This window comes from Notechis scutatus, chromosome 2, assembly GCF_049901735.1.
Source record: "Notechis scutatus isolate UNSWTSFEM ecotype Mainland chromosome 2, rNotScu1.2, whole genome shotgun sequence".
NCBI lineage: Eukaryota > Metazoa > Chordata > Lepidosauria > Squamata > Elapidae > Notechis > Notechis scutatus.
This window is the reverse complement of record NC_142010.1, coordinates 134,846,463-134,864,199: the sequence shown is the minus strand read 5'-3', so window position 1 is coordinate 134,864,199 and position 17,737 is coordinate 134,846,463. Positions and strand designations below refer to the sequence as shown.

Sequence of the window (17,737 nt, the reverse complement as noted above, 5' to 3'; positions counted from 1 at the left end):
TGAAAAGTATCAGGGTTTTCTTTTTAAAAAAACTGTAAAGCTTTAGAGCTGTCAGATATCAATCTTTGGATTTAGAGCTGTCAGATATCAATCTTTGGACCCTGTTCTGGTTCTCGGTTAATTGCCTGAACGTATCAAATTCAAGAATCATGGTAATCATTATATAGATTAAAATTTAATCATTTAAGTGATACATTTATTTCTTGCTCAGACTTAACTCCAACAGAATCAAATTGGAAATTTTATTGGATGGGTTGTACATACTCATTTATTATTTGAGGTGATTGTAGCAGTGCCAAGTCTGAGAAAGCCTGGATTAGGTTTTGATGTTTGCAGCACAGACGTTGGTGGGGACCGGACACGGTGGCTCCTCTTCCTTTTGAAAATCTAAAATTACAGCCTCTACACCTTTTCTGAACACTTGTTTCAGTGCCATAGCAACCCCCATCCTAAAGGGAGTACCAACCCCCCCAGAGAGAGCAACCAAGGTATCAAAACCCAGGTCTATGGCCCCATCTTGAGCACGCTTCTTGGCCAAGTCAATGCAGTCTTGAGTATAGTAGTATATGCTGGTTGCGAAGTTATATAGAGTGCTGACTCCAGGTATGAACCCCAAAAGCTTGTGAACCTTTTGTTCTATCACATTTACACAGTGTTCTGGTGATGAACGTCGCATGCGTGCCTGCATTGGGCACTGATGAAGCCAGGAATGAGAACCTTGCTCTGGCCAGAAGTAGCTGCCATTTCTAAGCACCACTTGGAAGGGACTGCTGCCATTGGTGATAACTCCTCCACAAACATTCCCCAAATGGTGACAGGCTGCAGCAGCTGTTGGAAACCACTTATATTCACGGTACACCTTGCCATGCAGGAGAGCTCTATTGACTTGTATCAGGCCTTGGCAATGTGAGGCTTCTTTCTGGGCTAACTGGTCCAAATTGAACTGTAGGGCAGCAAAGCTTGTAGGTTTAGCTGTAGGTTTAGCTGTGTCCAGGATCTTTATCATTGTCAACAAGAGACCACTAGCATCTTTCTGCCCCAGTTGCTGGTACAGCCCTAGCCCGAGCATTTCGGCATGGCGGCTGCAGCCTGCATTTTGCAAGGCAAGCACCAGGATAGCTTGAATCATAATCTGGGCTGGTCGAGGCACGCTGTCAAAATGTTCAAAGGTATCTGGCATTAAGTCGCTGCAAGAAACCTTTTCAGGCAGCTGGGTGGAATTAGAAGAGATGGAAGTGAGCAAAGTGCGGAGAGAAGCGAGGCTGGAATCCGAGATGGAATTTTCAATATGGTTTCTTGGATCGGTTGTAGTCACTGGTTGCCCTCCCAATCCATGATGCAGCAGGAGGCCAAGGAAAATCACGAGCATCAGAGAGGGTGATAAGTACATGGCAGCTTCTTGGACACTGCTGCAATGGGAAGAAATCGATTTATTGATTTATTTAAGTAATACAGAAAGTCATCCACCTCCGGGGAAGATGCAAACATTAAAAAAAGACCAGTAGCTAGAAACAATAACCCCTGATCCTTGAGTTAAATAATACAGTCTAAGGAGAAAACTCTGTTCAGATAGATGTGAACTCTCACACTAAGGGTGTGAGAGAAAGAGGGTGAAGACGACTCCTCCCTGATAGTTCCCAAAGTACATGCTTTATGACATGTGTGTCAAACTCACTTAGACATGGTGGCGACTTCCCCCCCCCCCGTTTGCTAAACTGGGTATGGGTATGGCCAGCATGTGACGCATCCAGCCCACAGGCCAGTAGTTTGACAGTCCTGCTTTCTGAGGATGGTAGCTTGCTTGTTTGCCAAGATTCTCTCCATAAGTGAGGAACAATTAAAAAAAAAAACCTGCTTGGAGGAATGACAATGCGTCTTTCTTGGGTTTTGGTGCCTGAATTACTTGAGCTTTTCTCCAGGTCTTCTACTCAGCATGGAATATGATCAGCAGTGATGGGATTTTTTTTACTACTGGTTCTGTGGGTGTGGCAGGGGAAGGATACTGTAAAATCCCCATTCGCTCCCCACCCCACTAACCTGCTTTCCAGCTCCGTTCTCCTGTGCAGGGCAACAAAAGAAGACCCAGCTGGGACTCAGGAGGCAGAGAATAGATGGGGGCGGGGCCAGTCACAGGTGGTATTTGCCAGTTTTCTGAACTACTCAAAATGTCTGCTACCAGTTCTCCAGAATTGGTCAGAACCTGCTGAATACCACCTCTGATGATCAGGCCAAAGCACTCATTAAACTGTGTGTAGCTGATACAGACCTAGTCAAGTCTCCTACTAATTATTTATTGATTTGTCAATTGTCCCCAAGATAATAAGCATAACTAATAATATTTTGACAGGGTATTTAACATAATAAGAGACTTTAGGCGGGCGGTAGGCGTTTACTCGAGCACAGGGATCACCAACCTTTTGGACCTCAGGGACACCCAAACTCATAATTTTAAATCCCATAGACCACTAATATGAATTTTGACTCATATTGACGGTGGTTTGCTAACGTTGGTGGGAAAGTCGGTCGCATATTCCATGGCCCTTTGGTCATCCCAGTGCAGCTGCTCCTCCACCCGGGTTCACCAGCTTGCCATGGATTGGAGGAGCTGCTGTGGGATGACCAAAGACCCAGTCCTGTGACTACTGCAGCTCTGGAATATGGGATCGACTTTCCCAGCAACGTCAGCAAGCCACCCTGGGGCAGACTTCCCTCCCCCGCCATTGGTCTTACCTTCCAGTTCCAGTTCGCATGGCTCCACTCAAGGTAAGGTTTGCGCTCGGCTGAAGGGTGGGGGCCAGCGGGTGGGTGGGTCATGTGGTCGGCGCAGCCTTGTGTTCCTACGCAGCCTGGATTAATTATTTTCGGGGGAGTGCTTTGGGGGGGGGGGCATTTCTCTGAGGACCACCAAAATTTTCTCACGGACCACTAGTGGTCCCCGACCCACCGATTGGCAACAACCGCTCTAGCACATAGCCCTCCCTTCAGCAATCCTTGAAGGTCAATACAGGAAATTCCCCCACCCAGAGAGACAATGCCGTGATTCTCCACTCGCAGAAACAATAGACCGGGTACTTCTCCAGTATCTATATTACAGAGGCATCTATACTTGCCTCATCTCCCCTTTATTGCATAAATACCAGGGTGCACAGCACAATTTTACACCTCCCTGCTGCTTTCAGATACCAACCCTTCTACAACATACGTTGCCCGGTTCTGCAAAGCAATACTTGAAATCCATCAGGAAATGACCTGTGCCATAAAGCAGTTTTAATGAACAATTAGTTCACCATTCTAGAGTGCTCTATATTGTATGACATCTAGTTTTCCATGCTCCTTTATATGCATATCCTTATTTGTAAAAATAATAAAGGCAGGATATAAATCAGTGGTAGTCAACCTGGTCCCTACCGCCCACTAATGGGCATTCCAGCTTTCATGGTGGGTGGAAGGAGTTTTGTCCCCTACTTTATAAATCATCATTACTGTGGAACCAGTGGGCAGTTAGAGCAAATTTTACTACTAACAGAGATACAAAAGGGGCCGGTAGGTATAAAAAGGTTGACTACTCAATATAAATAATCTCTCTCTCTCTCTCTCTCTCTCTCTCACACACACACACACACAAAGTCTAGGACTACATTTTCCAAAATAAGCAACCATACTCCACATTCTCAAATAATGAACAGGAACCAAGCTTTTACAAAAAAAAAAGATTGTTAATCTATCAAATTGTTCCGTATTTCAAACAAAAGATGACCAATTTAGTACGTCAAGAAGCCAACCGGTTTGTGGTCTGCATTCATTCGCAACATTTAAGCCATTTTCTTGCCACTACCAGCTATGTTAATGCGCCAGTATGGTTCTTCCCTAGATGCTGATCTCCCACTAATGAAACACAGGCTTGACAGCGTGACACATTATTCTCACTTCCAAAGTAACCTATTTCTTTGTCCATATTGACAGCTATTGCATGCTTCCCTCTCCCACTCCCTCCTCACCTGGGAAAGAGAAACTTACCTGCTTTAGGAGGCAACACAAACCCAAAAGGCTCCAGAGTGAACTGAGCACTGATTAAAGTTGGTCTTTATACACCCTTACCTCTGGCAGCCTTATCTGCAAACCTTACTGCAACACTTCATTTCATGCCCCTTTAAACTTTTGGCCTTTCTTAATCTTCTGCCAAAGCCCCCAGAGTTACTTGTCTGATTAACTCCTATGTTTTGTGTAGTTTTCCTTTGTTTTATGGTGAAGAGGGTAGGAATTCCTGAGTGGTCCACAGGTAGAATCATAACAAGAGGGAGAAACAGACAATGCTGAGTAATGCATTAAGAGAAGACAAGAACAGCCTATCTATCAGTTGCTTTGTTTGTATAGAACAAACATGCATGTCTACAACATCTGGAGTTGCAGTGAGACGAGGGATGGTCAGCCATTCTGATGTCTTCATCCTCGATCAGGCATTTTTGATTAGTTCATTCAGTAAGAGCCTTTTGTCCGGCCACCCTTCTCTTCCAACCCCTCCCGTCTTAAGACTGATGTATCCTATTGTCATTGCATTTGGAATTCAGGACATAGTGAATTCCATAGTGACTTAAACTGTGTGCATTGAATACAGGTAGACCTCGACTTACAGCAGTTTGTTTAGGGACTGTTCAAAGTTACAACGGTACTGAAACCAGTGACTTATAACCATTTTTCACACTTACAACGGGTGCAGCATCCCCGGGATCATGTGATCAAAATTCAGATGCTTGGCAACTGGTTCATACTTATGACTGTTGCAATGTCCTGGGGTTACATTCTCCCCTTTTGGGACCTTCTGACAAGCAAAGTCAATGGGGAAGCCAGATTCACTTAACAACCGTGTTAGTAATTTAACAATGGCAGTGATTCGCTTAACAAATGCGGTAAGAAAAATCATAAAATGAGACAAAACTGAAAATTTGGGGTCAATTGTGGTCGTTAAGTCGAGGACTACCTGTAATCAGTAACAGCAGCTAAGAGGCTGTTATTTTGCCCCGGCAACAAACTTCCATATGACATAGCATGGAACTGTTACAACATCTGGCACAACCTACCTCAAATCTAGAAGAGAGATTTTGTCGCTTTAATTAGAGTAACTCTATTTTTAACAAATGAACGCCAGAGAGAGCCAATACTCAGTGTGGCAGTTTGGTTTACTGATTTATTCATGTGCATGTGGAGGTCAGCTACAAAAATTAATGTCCCTGAACTCCCAGGAAAACTGAAGGGACCCCAAATTAAACCATTTCCCATAGTTTATGTTTCATGTGACGGGTAAAGGTCTCAGAGTTAGCTTCGCTCCACAGAAAAAAAAAAGCATGGGATGGGATAAATGAGGAATAGTTTCTTAGCTGCAATGCCAATGACAGCATGCAGGCTAACTCATAATTGCCTTGTCAGTTTTACTGAGAGGAGCGAATTGAACTGGGAATAAAACAAATCCAATTTAAGGAACATAGGTGGGCTTAGTAAAAGCATAATGACAGCAATTGTCTCCTCATATTTGTTCCTTAAGTAGGAAGTAATGCTCACAATTGCAGTGAGGACAACCCCCCTCCCACAAGCCTCCACATAGGCTTGTTTGAACCTGAAAATACTAGGAATTACTACAATCACCCTGTTTCTATTGAAAGCAGAACAGAAATCTTCTTCTTCTTTTTTCTTCAGCGTTTGTCTCGCGCTCTGGCGAGGTCCGCTAATGTCCTTGAGTACTGCTTCCACGCCTCTCTGTCTGCCACGTATGTCGGGTCTGCCTTCGTGATCTCTAGATCGGCCTTGATCGTGTCCATCCAGCGTTGCTTAGGTCTACCACGCGGTCTCGCTCCTCCGACAATCACCTTCATCGCAGATTTGATGATGGATTCTTCCTTGGCGCGACTCACATGGCCGAACCATCGTAGCCGGGACTGCCTCATGACCGTGGGGATGGGCACGACGTTGAACCGTCTGCGCACTTCTTCATTCCTGGCGCGATCGAGTAGGGTGAGGCCTACCGACCATCGGAGCATTCGCATCTCCATTGTCTGAGTCTGCTTTCGACTTCTTTGGTCGTCGGCCAGCACTCTGCGCCGTATATGGCCACGGGCGCACCACAGAGTTATAGATTTTCACCTTCAGGCGCATCGGCATCTTCTTGTCACAGAGGACGCCCGTGACGGACTTCCATTTGCCCCACGCTGCGTTGATCCTGGCTGCCACCTCAGTTTGTAGTAGGCCTTCTTCCCAAGAGTAGTTCCCAGGTACTTGAAGGTGGAGGCGCTGCAGTAGCTCCTGCCCGTTCACGTGGATGGAGCCTGTCGTTCGTTGTCAGTGGTCAGGTATTCGGACTTCTTTAGGTTCAACCGAGCCCGAACTGCTCGAGGCGGTCGTGCCACTGTTGGACTAGGTGCTCGAGTTCAGCCTTGCGCAGGTTGGCCAGGAACACATCATCGGCGTGAGAGCAGCGTCCATGGGGCGGGTGTGTGCAGGTCGTGTGTAATTGTGTCCATCACCAGAATGAACAGCAGTGGTGAGAGAGCAGAGCCCTGGTGTACGCCGACGGTGATATTGAACTCCTCTGATATCCCAGCTGCCGCTTTTACACGGCTTTTGTGACATCTGTATAGGAGTTGGACCCATTGTACGAGTAGCTCGGGCACGCCGTGATCTCGCAGTGCGTACCAGATGAGATCGTGCGGGACTCGGTCGAAGGCCTTTTCCAAGTCCAAGAAGGCGGTGTGGAGCGGGATTTTCTTCTCTCTGTGAGCCTCCATCAGAAGATGGCATCGGTGGTGCCGCAGTTCTTGATGAATCCGGCCTGGTTGACGCTGATGTCGACGATGTCCCGAATGCGCTTATCGAGGACGCGTTCGAAGATCTTCATAGTGTGTGACAGTAACCTGACCGGGTCTGTAGTTGGAGCAGTCTGCTGGGCTGCCCAGCAGAACAGAAATAACAGTAGCAGAACAGAAAGTAGCAGAACAGAAAGCAGAACAGAAATAACAGTAGAATAATCCTTTACAATATTCTCATGTCTGGCCAGCTCCCAGATCTTCTGGCTGTTTTAAGTAGTCACACAAGAGAAAGGCAGAGAAATCTCATCAAGATATTTTATACTTTATTTTTTAGAATCAATGAATGTTCTTTTTTTAAAAAAAAATATCAAAAGTACAACAAAGCCATCCACAATTGTTATACATTATCCTGCTGACACAGATTTCAGAAGGATCCAATGTAAAAAACAACTCTTACCAAAGGTGGCAAAGCAGAAATATCAGAGAAGCATGCAATTGCATCTTTAATATCTCTTGTATCCTCATCCCATCACTGCCATATTTTTAACAAGGCTTGCAGATGGACTATTTTCAGTTCCTTTTTTTTTTTAAAAAAAGAAGGAATTTCACAATCAGAAAAAAAAAGAGAAACAGCAGAAGCCAATACTGATGTGTTCAGGTAATTAAGGCAAAATGTGACATATATGCTCATATCTTAGTCTAAACCAGACACACAAGAGGCAGATCCACAAATAAACCAAGCCAGTATGTCACTTTTTTGTTTGGCAATCTAGCTGCTGAGGGCAATTCTTAGTGACTCCAAGCAAATGATACGGAGGAAGGCTAGCAAAGCAAAGGGCAGGCAGGCAACAACAGTTATATACAAATCTGGAACAGTTTGAAAGGTGACTGTCACAACAGCATTAACAACAACTGTATCTAATCATAGAGCAGAAGTTATGAGCTCTTTTCTTATCCTACTCTCTCCACATTGGGGATCATACAGATTTTTAATTATTATATAGAAATTCAATTTCCATATTCTTCCTCTAATATTTTCACTGTTGGGCACAGAGGATCTGAGGACGTCGATTGCTCTCAATCTTGCCCATTCCAGTTTTTGAGGTGACTGGCAGTAGCCCCAAGGCTTGGTTTCACTGGTCTTATTGACATGCTTATAGTGACATTTTTTATTTCCTCAATCCTCATCTTCCTCAATTCGCAGGCACTTCCTTTTACTGGAGGGACGTGGTCCATCCTCATCACTGGAATCTGTAGTGTGAAAGTCAAATGTGAAAATAAGGATAGGTAAAAAGTGGTGCTGGGAATAATTGCTGTCACTTATTCATATATTCCAATATCGTAAAGCTTATTGAAGGGAAGATGCTGGCACAGAGCACAATTAAAACCAGGATTCAACTATGAGAAATTTGAGAGAGTAGGCTTCTTAAGAAAGGTATTTCAGGTAGCAAAATGTATGACTAACTTTGTTCTATGTTTGGAGGCAGAGCTTATGCAAACGGAACAAGTGTATGGCTACGTGGACCCAAATAATGGCTAAAAGCCCACTTTCAGCCTCAAAGTCGGATACATCTTATGCTGACCGATAATTTTTACTCTTCTTGGTAACATCAAGTAAATGACAAATAACACAAGATGCAAATGCAGCTGGAAGAAAAGCTGGCAACAGAAAATCTTAAAACAATTACCGACATAAATTATAAACAGAAAATGTCTTTTATTTATTGTTTTAATGTTTTATATTGCTGTTAAAAACCACCCAGAGTTGCTTGATAGTGACGTGGGCCGCATATACATTTAATAATAAATAAAGATCAAGATGTCACTTATAGCTCAATTAGGGCACAGCAAATGTTCTCTTAAACCAGCATTATGTTTAATCCAACTTAACAAATCGCAAACATTACATTTGTAGCTTGTAGAACTTGTGACAGGAAAATAGGCTATGCATGACTTCAGGTGTTTGGCATTTTTTTTTAGATCAGAAAGCTCAAACTGCCCAAGGAGCTGCTGATACAGTTCTACAGAAGAATTATTTAGTCTATCATCTGCACCTCTATAACTGTCTGGTTTGGTTCTGCAACCCAACAGGACAGACACAGACTTCAGAGGATAATTAGGACTGCAGAATAAACAACCTGCCTTCAATCAAGGACCTGTTTACTGCACGAGTCAAAAAGAAGGCTGTGAAAATATTTACAGACCCCCTCACATCCCGGACATAAACTGTTTCAACTCCTTCCCTCTAAACGATGCTATAGAGCACTGCACACTAGAACAACTAGACACAAGAACAGTTTTTCCCCGAAAGCCATCACTCTGCTAAACAAATAATTCCCTCTGTTCAACTATTACAAAGTCTGCACTACTATTACTCTTAATCTTCTCATCACTCCTTATCACCCATCCCCTCCCACTTGTGATTGTAGGACTGTAACTTTGTTGCTTGTATCCTTACCATTTATATTGATTGTTCCCTAGTATGATTTGATTGCTGATTGTACCCTATGACTATTATTAAGTGTTGTACCTTTATGATTCTTGATTCTTAATGAATGTATCTTCTTTTATGTATACTGAGAGTATTTACACCAAGACAAATTCCTTGTGTGTCCAATCACACTTGGCCAATAAAGAATTCTATTCTATTCTATTCTATTCTATTCTATTCTATTCTATTCTATTCTATTCTATTCTATTCTATTCTATTCTATTCTAGTCTGTATTATATATTGGCTTTGTTTTTTAAACAAAATCTGGGTCAGAGACTTGTAATAATTTGATTTGACATATCATGAAGACTAGAAAGAGATGTTTAAAACCCCAGAATTAGAGCCAAGCATACCTTGGTTATGGTTTTCCTCCTCACCAATCGAGCGGCTTCTCTTGGGGCCCAAAGGATGCTGGATAGGCTCCTCTCTGCAAGTAGCAAGAAGAAAGAGCTTGTTAGACAAACCAAGTGAAGGGGGTCGAGAATACAAATTGCTTGCTACATCCGCCAAGCCGTTTCTCTTACACTTTAGTCATTCTATCCTCAGAACATTCTGTAGGAAAATTCAGTTCTAACAAATCTCTGTTACTATATTTCCATTTCCCAAGTGCAGGCCAGCATTGAAACCAAACCTCACTCTAAAGGAAGAGATGGCCAAACTGATAACCAATTTATTATGGGCCATCAAGTTGTTTTCTAGTGCAGACAAGGTTCTTCTCCATGTTGACTGATTCCTAACCAGTTCTTTCAAGTCTCCCAATGGTTTACTCATTTCTACTGTAACTGATAGTAAACGTTACTATCATGGCCAATCTCTCTCATGCAAACTTCCACATCTGTTCTAGCTGAAAGACTTTAAAAAGACCAGTGTGGCTTCTTACCTAAAGGACAACTAAAAGATAATGTAAGAGTAATTTTGAGTATAATTGAACATTTATGCCAACGTAGTGACAAAAAGGTTGCATTGATTTTTCTAGGTGCAGAAAAAGCATTTGACAACTTGAACTGGGCCTTTATGTTTAAAGTAGTGGAAAAGGTCGACTTTGGATTGGGCTTTATAAAGGGTCTGAAGTCCATCTATACATTCCAGAAAGCTTGGATTATGGTAAATGGAGATTTGACAAGAATCCCGAAAGGAACAAGACAGTGGTGTCTTTTATCCCCTTTATTATTTATTCTGGTGTTGGAACTGTTAAACAGAGATATTAGACAAGACACCAAAGCAAAAGGACTACAAATTAAAGCACACCATTACAAACTTCACACATTTGCTGCTGACTTAGTATTCATTGTGCAAGACCTGCTAGAGAACATTGAATATGTTATGAGGAAGATCAAAATGTTTGGAGAAATGGGTTTTTTAAAAAAATAAATTAATTACAGATGACAATACTGACCAAGAAGAAACTGGAAATTAAAACTGATTTTAAAGTTGAGAAAAAGGTACAGTATTTCGGGGTAGCTCTTACTGAGGAAAATTCTAAGCTTTACAAAAATAATTACGTTAAAATGTGGAAGGAGATAAAATTGGATTTAAACAGATGGCAAAAATTAGATTTGTCATTAATGGGAAGAATTTCAGTAATTAAAATGAATGTACTACCTAGAAAGTTATTTCTATTCCAAACTATAGTGATGTTTTAAACAGTGGCAGAAAGATATATCTAAATTTATTTAAAAACCAAGGATTAAATAAAAGCTGCTAAAGGATTCTAAAGACAGAGGAGGTTTGGGTTTGCTGGATCTTAAGATTATATTACAATGCTTGTTGTCTGATATGGCTAAAAGATTGAATAACTTTTAAAAAATTCAAGGCTATTAGACCTCAAAAGTTCTGATCTGAGATTTAGGTGGCATACTTATCTGTGGTATGACAAAGTTAACCCTGGTTTTAAGATTCACGCTATTAAGCAATCAATGGTGGAAGTACAAAAGCTTAGCTGATAAATTGCCACTTTGGCTATTTCCTTATGAAGCTCTACATAGAACAGAAACAGTATTGGAATGTAAATGGATGATTTATCGGGACTTACTGATATTTGAAAAATAGGGATTCAAGATAAAGAGAACAATTCGTAAGAGAAGGTTTTGTTTGTGATTGCTTTAATTATTATAGAATTTTTTGAAAGATTTAAACTTTACAAAAAATTGTTTTCATAGGAACTAAATCTGAACTTGATATTAATTTATGTTCTGGAGATAATCACTTGCTTGCTAGAGTATATAAAATGTTACTCAAGTCAAGATGAATCTGAAAGATGAATATGTTAATGATTATATGGTAAAATGGGCAATTTTGGGGGGTATAACATAATGCTAGATAAATGGGAGAATGTATGGACCAATGGACTAAAATTTATATTAAATTATAGCTTGAAAGAAAATGTCTATCAAATGATGTATCATTGGTATTTGATCCCTGATAGACTAGCAAAATGTATAAAGGGACTTGTAGGGAAATGTAGGTCATAGTTGTCTCAAAGGTGGTTTGTTTGTTTTTTCCTCAAAGGCAACTGGGCTGTTTTTTTCCTTGAGGAAGAAGAAAACATTTTGCTTCTCATCCAAGAAGTTTCATCAGTTTTGGCAGAAAAGCTCCGGTAGGAAAAAAATACTGACGTGTCCAAAAGCCAACACATATTCAAGAACATTCAATTATGGGTGGTTTCTTCTTGCCTATCCAGCAACTCTATCACACTGAAATATGTAAGGTTGTTCTAATTACACCCTTCCTGTCTCTTTCTTACTTCTGTAAGATATCTGCCCCCATCCGTTCTGAACTTCTCCCCCCCCCATCCCCCTGTTCTTAATCCAATACTCACGTTTCTGCTTTCAGCCCTCTTGGTTCTATTACTTCAGGATGATCTTCTGAATTATTTTCTGAAACCAACAAGAGGAAAGCACATCAACTGGGAAAGGCCAAGCCACCTCAGGAAAAGGCTGGAGCAATTTACTAGTAATACTGGACAGAGTAATTCATCTTGGATGTTCTCTGTCTGTTTGGGTAAGAAATGTCAAGTATTTCTTATGGCACAGAAATATTCTGTTACAGCAAACTGTCAACTATTTACTATATTCTTTCTTATGGCTGCAGAGAAATCTCACTGCAAGAGTGGATGGAATGAGTATCACAGTTAGGAAATATGGTGACCCTCCTGCCCCTGTAGACTGCTTGCATCTCTAAATACTCGGTATTAGAGGGGTGAACACAGAGAATTGTTTATCAGCTTGTTATTCACTATTCTTAATCTGCATTTTTTTTAATAAATAGGACAATGTACAATCCAGACTTTTTCACTTATGACAAAAAATCACTGGCTGCTTGTGCTCCCATCAGCCACGTTTGCCAGCCTTCTGTGATGCAGAATGAAAATTTATCAAGCTACCATACATATCTAGGGATATGTGAGGTCCAGAATATGCCACACACCCCCAAGGTGAGTATGGAACTAGAAATTTAGTCTGCATTATGAGCCTGTGGGTGGGATTTGGCAAAAGTTTTCCTGGGCAGGAAAATGGGATAGTATTAGAAGGCAGCAACCTATTTCCTACAGTCATGTGTCAGTCATGTGCGTTTTGAGAAACGAAAGTTAGCAAGCACCACTCCATACTAAAAGTGTTTTGAGAGAGCAGGGGGTTGTCAAGCCCTTGATTTTGCAACAAGAGTTGACCTTCAGTGTTAATGTGTAACTCCTTCTTGTCTACTTCTTTTTGAAGTTTTAGATATGTAAACACAAAAAACAAATAATTCAAACCAAGTATCCATAATTACAAAGGCAGGGGCAGACAAAGTGGCACTGCATAAAGCAGGGGTGGGCTTCAAAAATTTTAGCAACCAGTTCTCTGCCTGGTGGCTGGCTGGGCACGGCCATGTTGCGTGTGGCCTAGTCAGTCTCCTGCACCACAGGTGGAGGGGCGTTTTCACCCTCCCTGAGCTCCAGAGGCCCTCTGGAGGTTGGAAACAGGCCCCATTCCTAGCCTTCTGGAGCCTCTGGGATGCCTGATTTTTGACCTCCCTGAGCTCAGGCTGTGTGGGGCGGGGCGAGCCAGGGGTGGGACTTACCAGTTATTAAAAATGATAAAATTAGATACCGGTTCGCTTGAACCGGTAGCAACCCACCCGACATAAAGATACACGTTACAATTAATCCTTTATATCACTGTATTCCAGGAATGGGCAACTTAATCTTGTTGGCGGAGGTCTTCTAAGGAGGACTAGGATCTGATGGTGACATCAGCAAATGAGACCAGGCCAACATTCTTGTTCCTTTAGGCAGGGTCTCCAACCTTGGCACTTTAAGCCTGCTGGACTTCAACTCCCAGAATTCCCCAGCCAGCTTTGCTGGCTGGGGAATTCTGGGAGTTGAAGTCCACCAGGCTTAAAGTTGCCAAGGTTGGAGACCCCTGCTTTAGGCCTTTTGTGAGAATGGACGGGTTACTTAAACTCAAAAGGGAGGGCTTACCAGAAGCTTATTGCACATGGGGGTGAGGGAGGAAGGACATAGTGTGGAATTAAATACTTTAAAAAAAAAAAAAAGTACTTCTCAGAATTGGAACCTGCCTGAAGTTCAGCGGCATGAACCTGGGGATGGGGGATGATCAAGGGAAGCCAGCTGCAGCATCTAGTTTGCCCACCTGGCTTAGTGATGTGTTAATGAATGATTCCAATTTTCCTTCTCTTTACACCTAACTTACCAGTTTGCTGGTCTTGAGTCTCCCCCTCCATTTCTTCTGAAGCAATGAAAGCAGCCATGTGGCGTAATTGTTCTGAGTTAAGTTTAGCTGGGATGCGCCAGAAGGATTCCTACCAGACAAACAAAGGCAAAAAGTGAGTTTGGTCCTGATCCTCTGAGATTACAACCTGTGCCTAATCCTGTTTTTATTTCCTTGCAAGTTCTTTTATCACAGCACTACTAAAGTCAGGCTTTAATTAACTTTTAATTTAAAATGGGTAATTCTTAATTTTTTTTACTCTTTATAATTCCGTTTCCAATATTGTTTTAACTATGTCTCTTTTTATGGTTTTTATTCATAAATCAACCACAGTCTCTCGGGTGAGATGGATGATGTAGAAATATGATAAACTAAATAAATTGCAAATGATAACAGTTAAATTTGCATCAGCCTAAAGGAAAGAAAATCATCACTAGAAAATGTCATTGGAGACCCAAATGAGAAAGAACAGATCCAGTGGTACCTCGGTACCTAATTGGTTCTAGGAGCATGACAAGTACCAAAAATGATGAGTTCTAACAAATTTCTTCCATAAGGGTGATCCTTTGTTTTTGCTGGAAAGGGTAGCAAGTCATGTGGCAACTGACAACAACAAGTTCTAAGTTTGCACATTGAATACCAAACAAACGACAAGTATTGGGGCAAAAGTTTGGGATCAAAATACGCTGAGTACCAAATTCAACACATTTCAAAGCAGTCGGCTATCAGGGTACGACTCTACTAGGATAAAGAGCTAACTGTTCACAGAACATATACAGTAGTAAAGATATGACCACCTATTTTACTGTAAAAAAGGGAAATCACAAAATTACCCTATTATGAAGTTGAGATCAATATACAGCGAGGCCCTGTAACTCGGGGGTCCCCAACCATTTTGGTTTTGAGGACTGGCGGTGGTGGCGCTTCAACAGTTTCGGCTGTGGTGGGGGAATGGTTTTGCGCACACAACCTACATCCCACACATGCGCAAATGAAGCTTCGTATGTTTGCCTGCCACTTTGCGGCCAGATTCCAACGGGCCATGGCCCAGAGGCCATGGGTTGCGAAACCTTTCTGTCAGTATTTGAAAGTGTTGTTAATTGGAACTGAGGAAGAAAGGTTGGTAAATTATTCTCTTGCTTTTTCTAGCATCCAGTTCTATATACATTTCAACACATGCAAAACAGTTTCTCTCAACAGAAACTGGCATACAGTTAAACCCAAGATTTGTAAATACGATTGCATCAAAATAATCTAAGAATGTTTGCTCTTTATCTGCATTGGCATTTGCATTCTGAGAATTTCCTAGGTCAGGTCTCTTTAACCTAGAAGGTTCCCCGCCTCCCACCCAATCAAAAAGGCAGCCCCCCCTACTGAGCTCTGCAGCTTATCTGTTTGATGACGAACACCACCAATGGTCAATAAATGAAAGATCTGTCAAGACGGAAGATGAAATATTTCAAATATTTAGGCATTTAACTTCGGTTCTCTACCAACTGGGGCACTCAAGCAAGGAAATTAACGATGCAGGCTCAAGGAATAATTCTAGCAATTATAAAATTTGCAAACTGGCATGGGAATAATTTTGTCCTAGTTGCTATTAAGCTATTCAAATACAAAGTTCTGGGTATGCTGCTTCATGATGTCCAGATGGGTGTCTATAAGAACATTTCCATCTGCAAACTAAGTTTCTAAACACAATAAAGTGCATCTCCTCCCTTTCAATTTCTAATGTTGTAACATAATTTGAACTGGGTTGCCTCTCTTTCACAGGCTATGCAAGACTATGATATTAAGATCATGGCCAAGGGATATTGTTTGAGAAAACCTTAAGGGTTCATCTGATCCTGAATCAGTATCAACATGAAAAGGCAAACTGAACAAGACCCAATATACTGTACAGGTAGTTCTCAACTTACAACGGTTTGTTTAGTAACCAACCATTCGAAGTTACAATGGCACTAAAAAAAAGGATTTACAATCATTTTTCACACTTAAGACCGATGCAGCAATGGAAATTTTGGGCTCAATTGTGGTCTTAAGTCGAAGACTATCTACAGTTTGTCAATACCAGGCCTTTCTATTTTAGGCCACAATAAAATCTTAGCATATTAAATGGAAAACCTGGGACAAATATTCAGTAAGGCAGGGGTCAACTCTCCCATCTTAGAAAAATTACCCCATCCTTCCTATTTTTTTTAAGATGATGCATGCTCCATACAGGCAGCCTTTTTTTCTGACCCAAATTGATAACATCATCTATCGAGGTGACAACAGGATGATATTTCAACCTCCCATATGAAAAAGATATTCATATATATTCAGATATGGAGGCTGATATCTGCTGTGTTCTATTAAAATATTTATTTTATACACAATGGCAATTAAAACATACCACATTGCACCATTTATACAAACGTTTAATTTTCCTCATTGCTTTCCTTCCGGCATAATATTTACATAAAAGAAACATTTAGAACAAATAATACAAATAACATAATTCCTTTATATCATGGTAGACATTTCCTATAGTCTCTCCCTTTAATTTGGGAACGTACAACCTTCCTTGGGCTGAGGGATTCATTCCAAAAGTGAAAGGGGCCAAGACAAATAATTGTCTGATTTAAATTAAATTAAATTAATCATGCTTCACATGATTACTCCCTTTACATTTCATTTTTTATTATATTTCAGTAGAGACGATATTCTCTCAGCCCAACCGATTCACAGGATTGTTGTTGTGGGAAAAATAGGAAGACTGAGTATTGACCATGTTTGCCACCTTGAGTTAATTATAAAAATAATAAAAGCGGGATAATAATTAATGGATTAAAAAAAAATTGGTAGCAGCTTGGAAGCATCTAAGGTCTACTCTGATGGCACGCAGAAGTCACATCAAAACCCTCACCTGCTCATTGGCTGGAGATCGTACGCCCATCTTCCACAGCAGTTCCTGGAAATCTTTGTGCTCCATGGCGTCCTCGCTTTCTTCAGTCAACGGCACCAAAGGAACAGCCTGGGCACATCCTGGGGGAACAAAAATATATCCAGCTGTAACTAGAGCAAGCCGAAGAATGCCCTCCATGCGAGACTTGGGATAAGTAGCTCTTTCCTGAGAAGAAAACTAGAGCTTAGCCCTGGGCATTACTTTATGAAAATTGGCTTAATCAGTAATATGAAATAGCCAACTTTTCATGCTCGACATAAGAATGTCACCTCCCAGATGGACTACTACTGTAAAATACTCTACATGGGTCTGCCATGGAAGAGTATCCAAAAGCTTCAGCTGCTGCAAAAGTTATTATTATTACTTATTATTACCTTTATTGTCAGAATACAACATGTGTGCAATGAAATTGGCTGAGCCTCCCTTCTTGCATGCCCCCCCTCCCCCCCCCCCCGGAACACAACTCACAGTGAGGGCAGAAGTCTCTAACCCAGTCCCAATCTTATTACACTAAAATGCGGCAGCTCAGGCAATTATGACCATCCCTAAATAGACACATGTTATATCTCTGCTGTGTGCTGCCATTGGTTGCCAGTTTGCTACTAGGTCCAATTTAAGGAGATGGTTTTGGCATGGGGCCAGAGTATCTGAGGGACTGCCTTCTCTCTATTACATGAGACCTGGCAGGAGAGGCACACTGTGATTCGAGCGGTGAAAGAGTTCCACCTGAAAGGACCTAAGAGGTGAACCTTTTCTGGAACATCTTCGCTCCTGAAGTGAGGTTATCCCCAG

The 17,737-nt window shown here is 41.5% G+C and overlaps 2 protein-coding genes across 3 annotated transcripts in view; both read right to left on the bottom strand.

Annotated features, from left to right (window-relative positions):
- Positions 1-65: 65 nt before the first annotated feature.
- Positions 66-4,086, bottom strand: LOC113432089 (uncharacterized). The gene is made up of 2 exons (XM_087956271.1): positions 4,018-4,086; positions 66-1,409 (listed from the first exon to the last, which is right to left on the bottom strand). Exon 2 carries the CDS (start codon positions 1,388-1,390, stop codon positions 317-319), a length of 1,074 nt encoding a protein of 357 aa, XP_087812397.1. The 5' UTR covers positions 1,391-1,409; positions 4,018-4,086; the 3' UTR covers positions 66-316.
- Positions 4,087-7,104: 3,018 nt separating this feature from the next.
- Positions 7,105-17,737, bottom strand: part of TIMELESS (timeless circadian regulator) — a 50,666-nt gene continuing 40,033 nt past the window's right edge. For both annotated transcript variants that reach the window (XM_026680018.2, XM_087956274.1), the window contains exons 26-30: positions 16,907-17,025; positions 13,981-14,089; positions 12,108-12,165; positions 9,643-9,716; positions 7,105-8,048 (exon numbers count right to left, since the gene is read on the bottom strand). In XM_026680018.2, coding sequence (XP_026535803.2) covers positions 7,975-8,048; positions 9,643-9,716; positions 12,108-12,165; positions 13,981-14,089; positions 16,907-17,025 — 434 coding nt within the window. In that variant the 3' untranslated portion in view covers positions 7,105-7,974. The remainder of the gene's footprint in view (positions 8,049-9,642; positions 9,717-12,107; positions 12,166-13,980; positions 14,090-16,906; positions 17,026-17,737) is intronic.

Excerpts from the sequence above, each read along its gene's own strand:
- LOC113432089 (XM_087956271.1), bottom strand. The coding sequence starts at position 1,390 with ATGTACTTATCACCCTCTCTGATGCTCGTGATTTTCCTTGGCCTCCTG.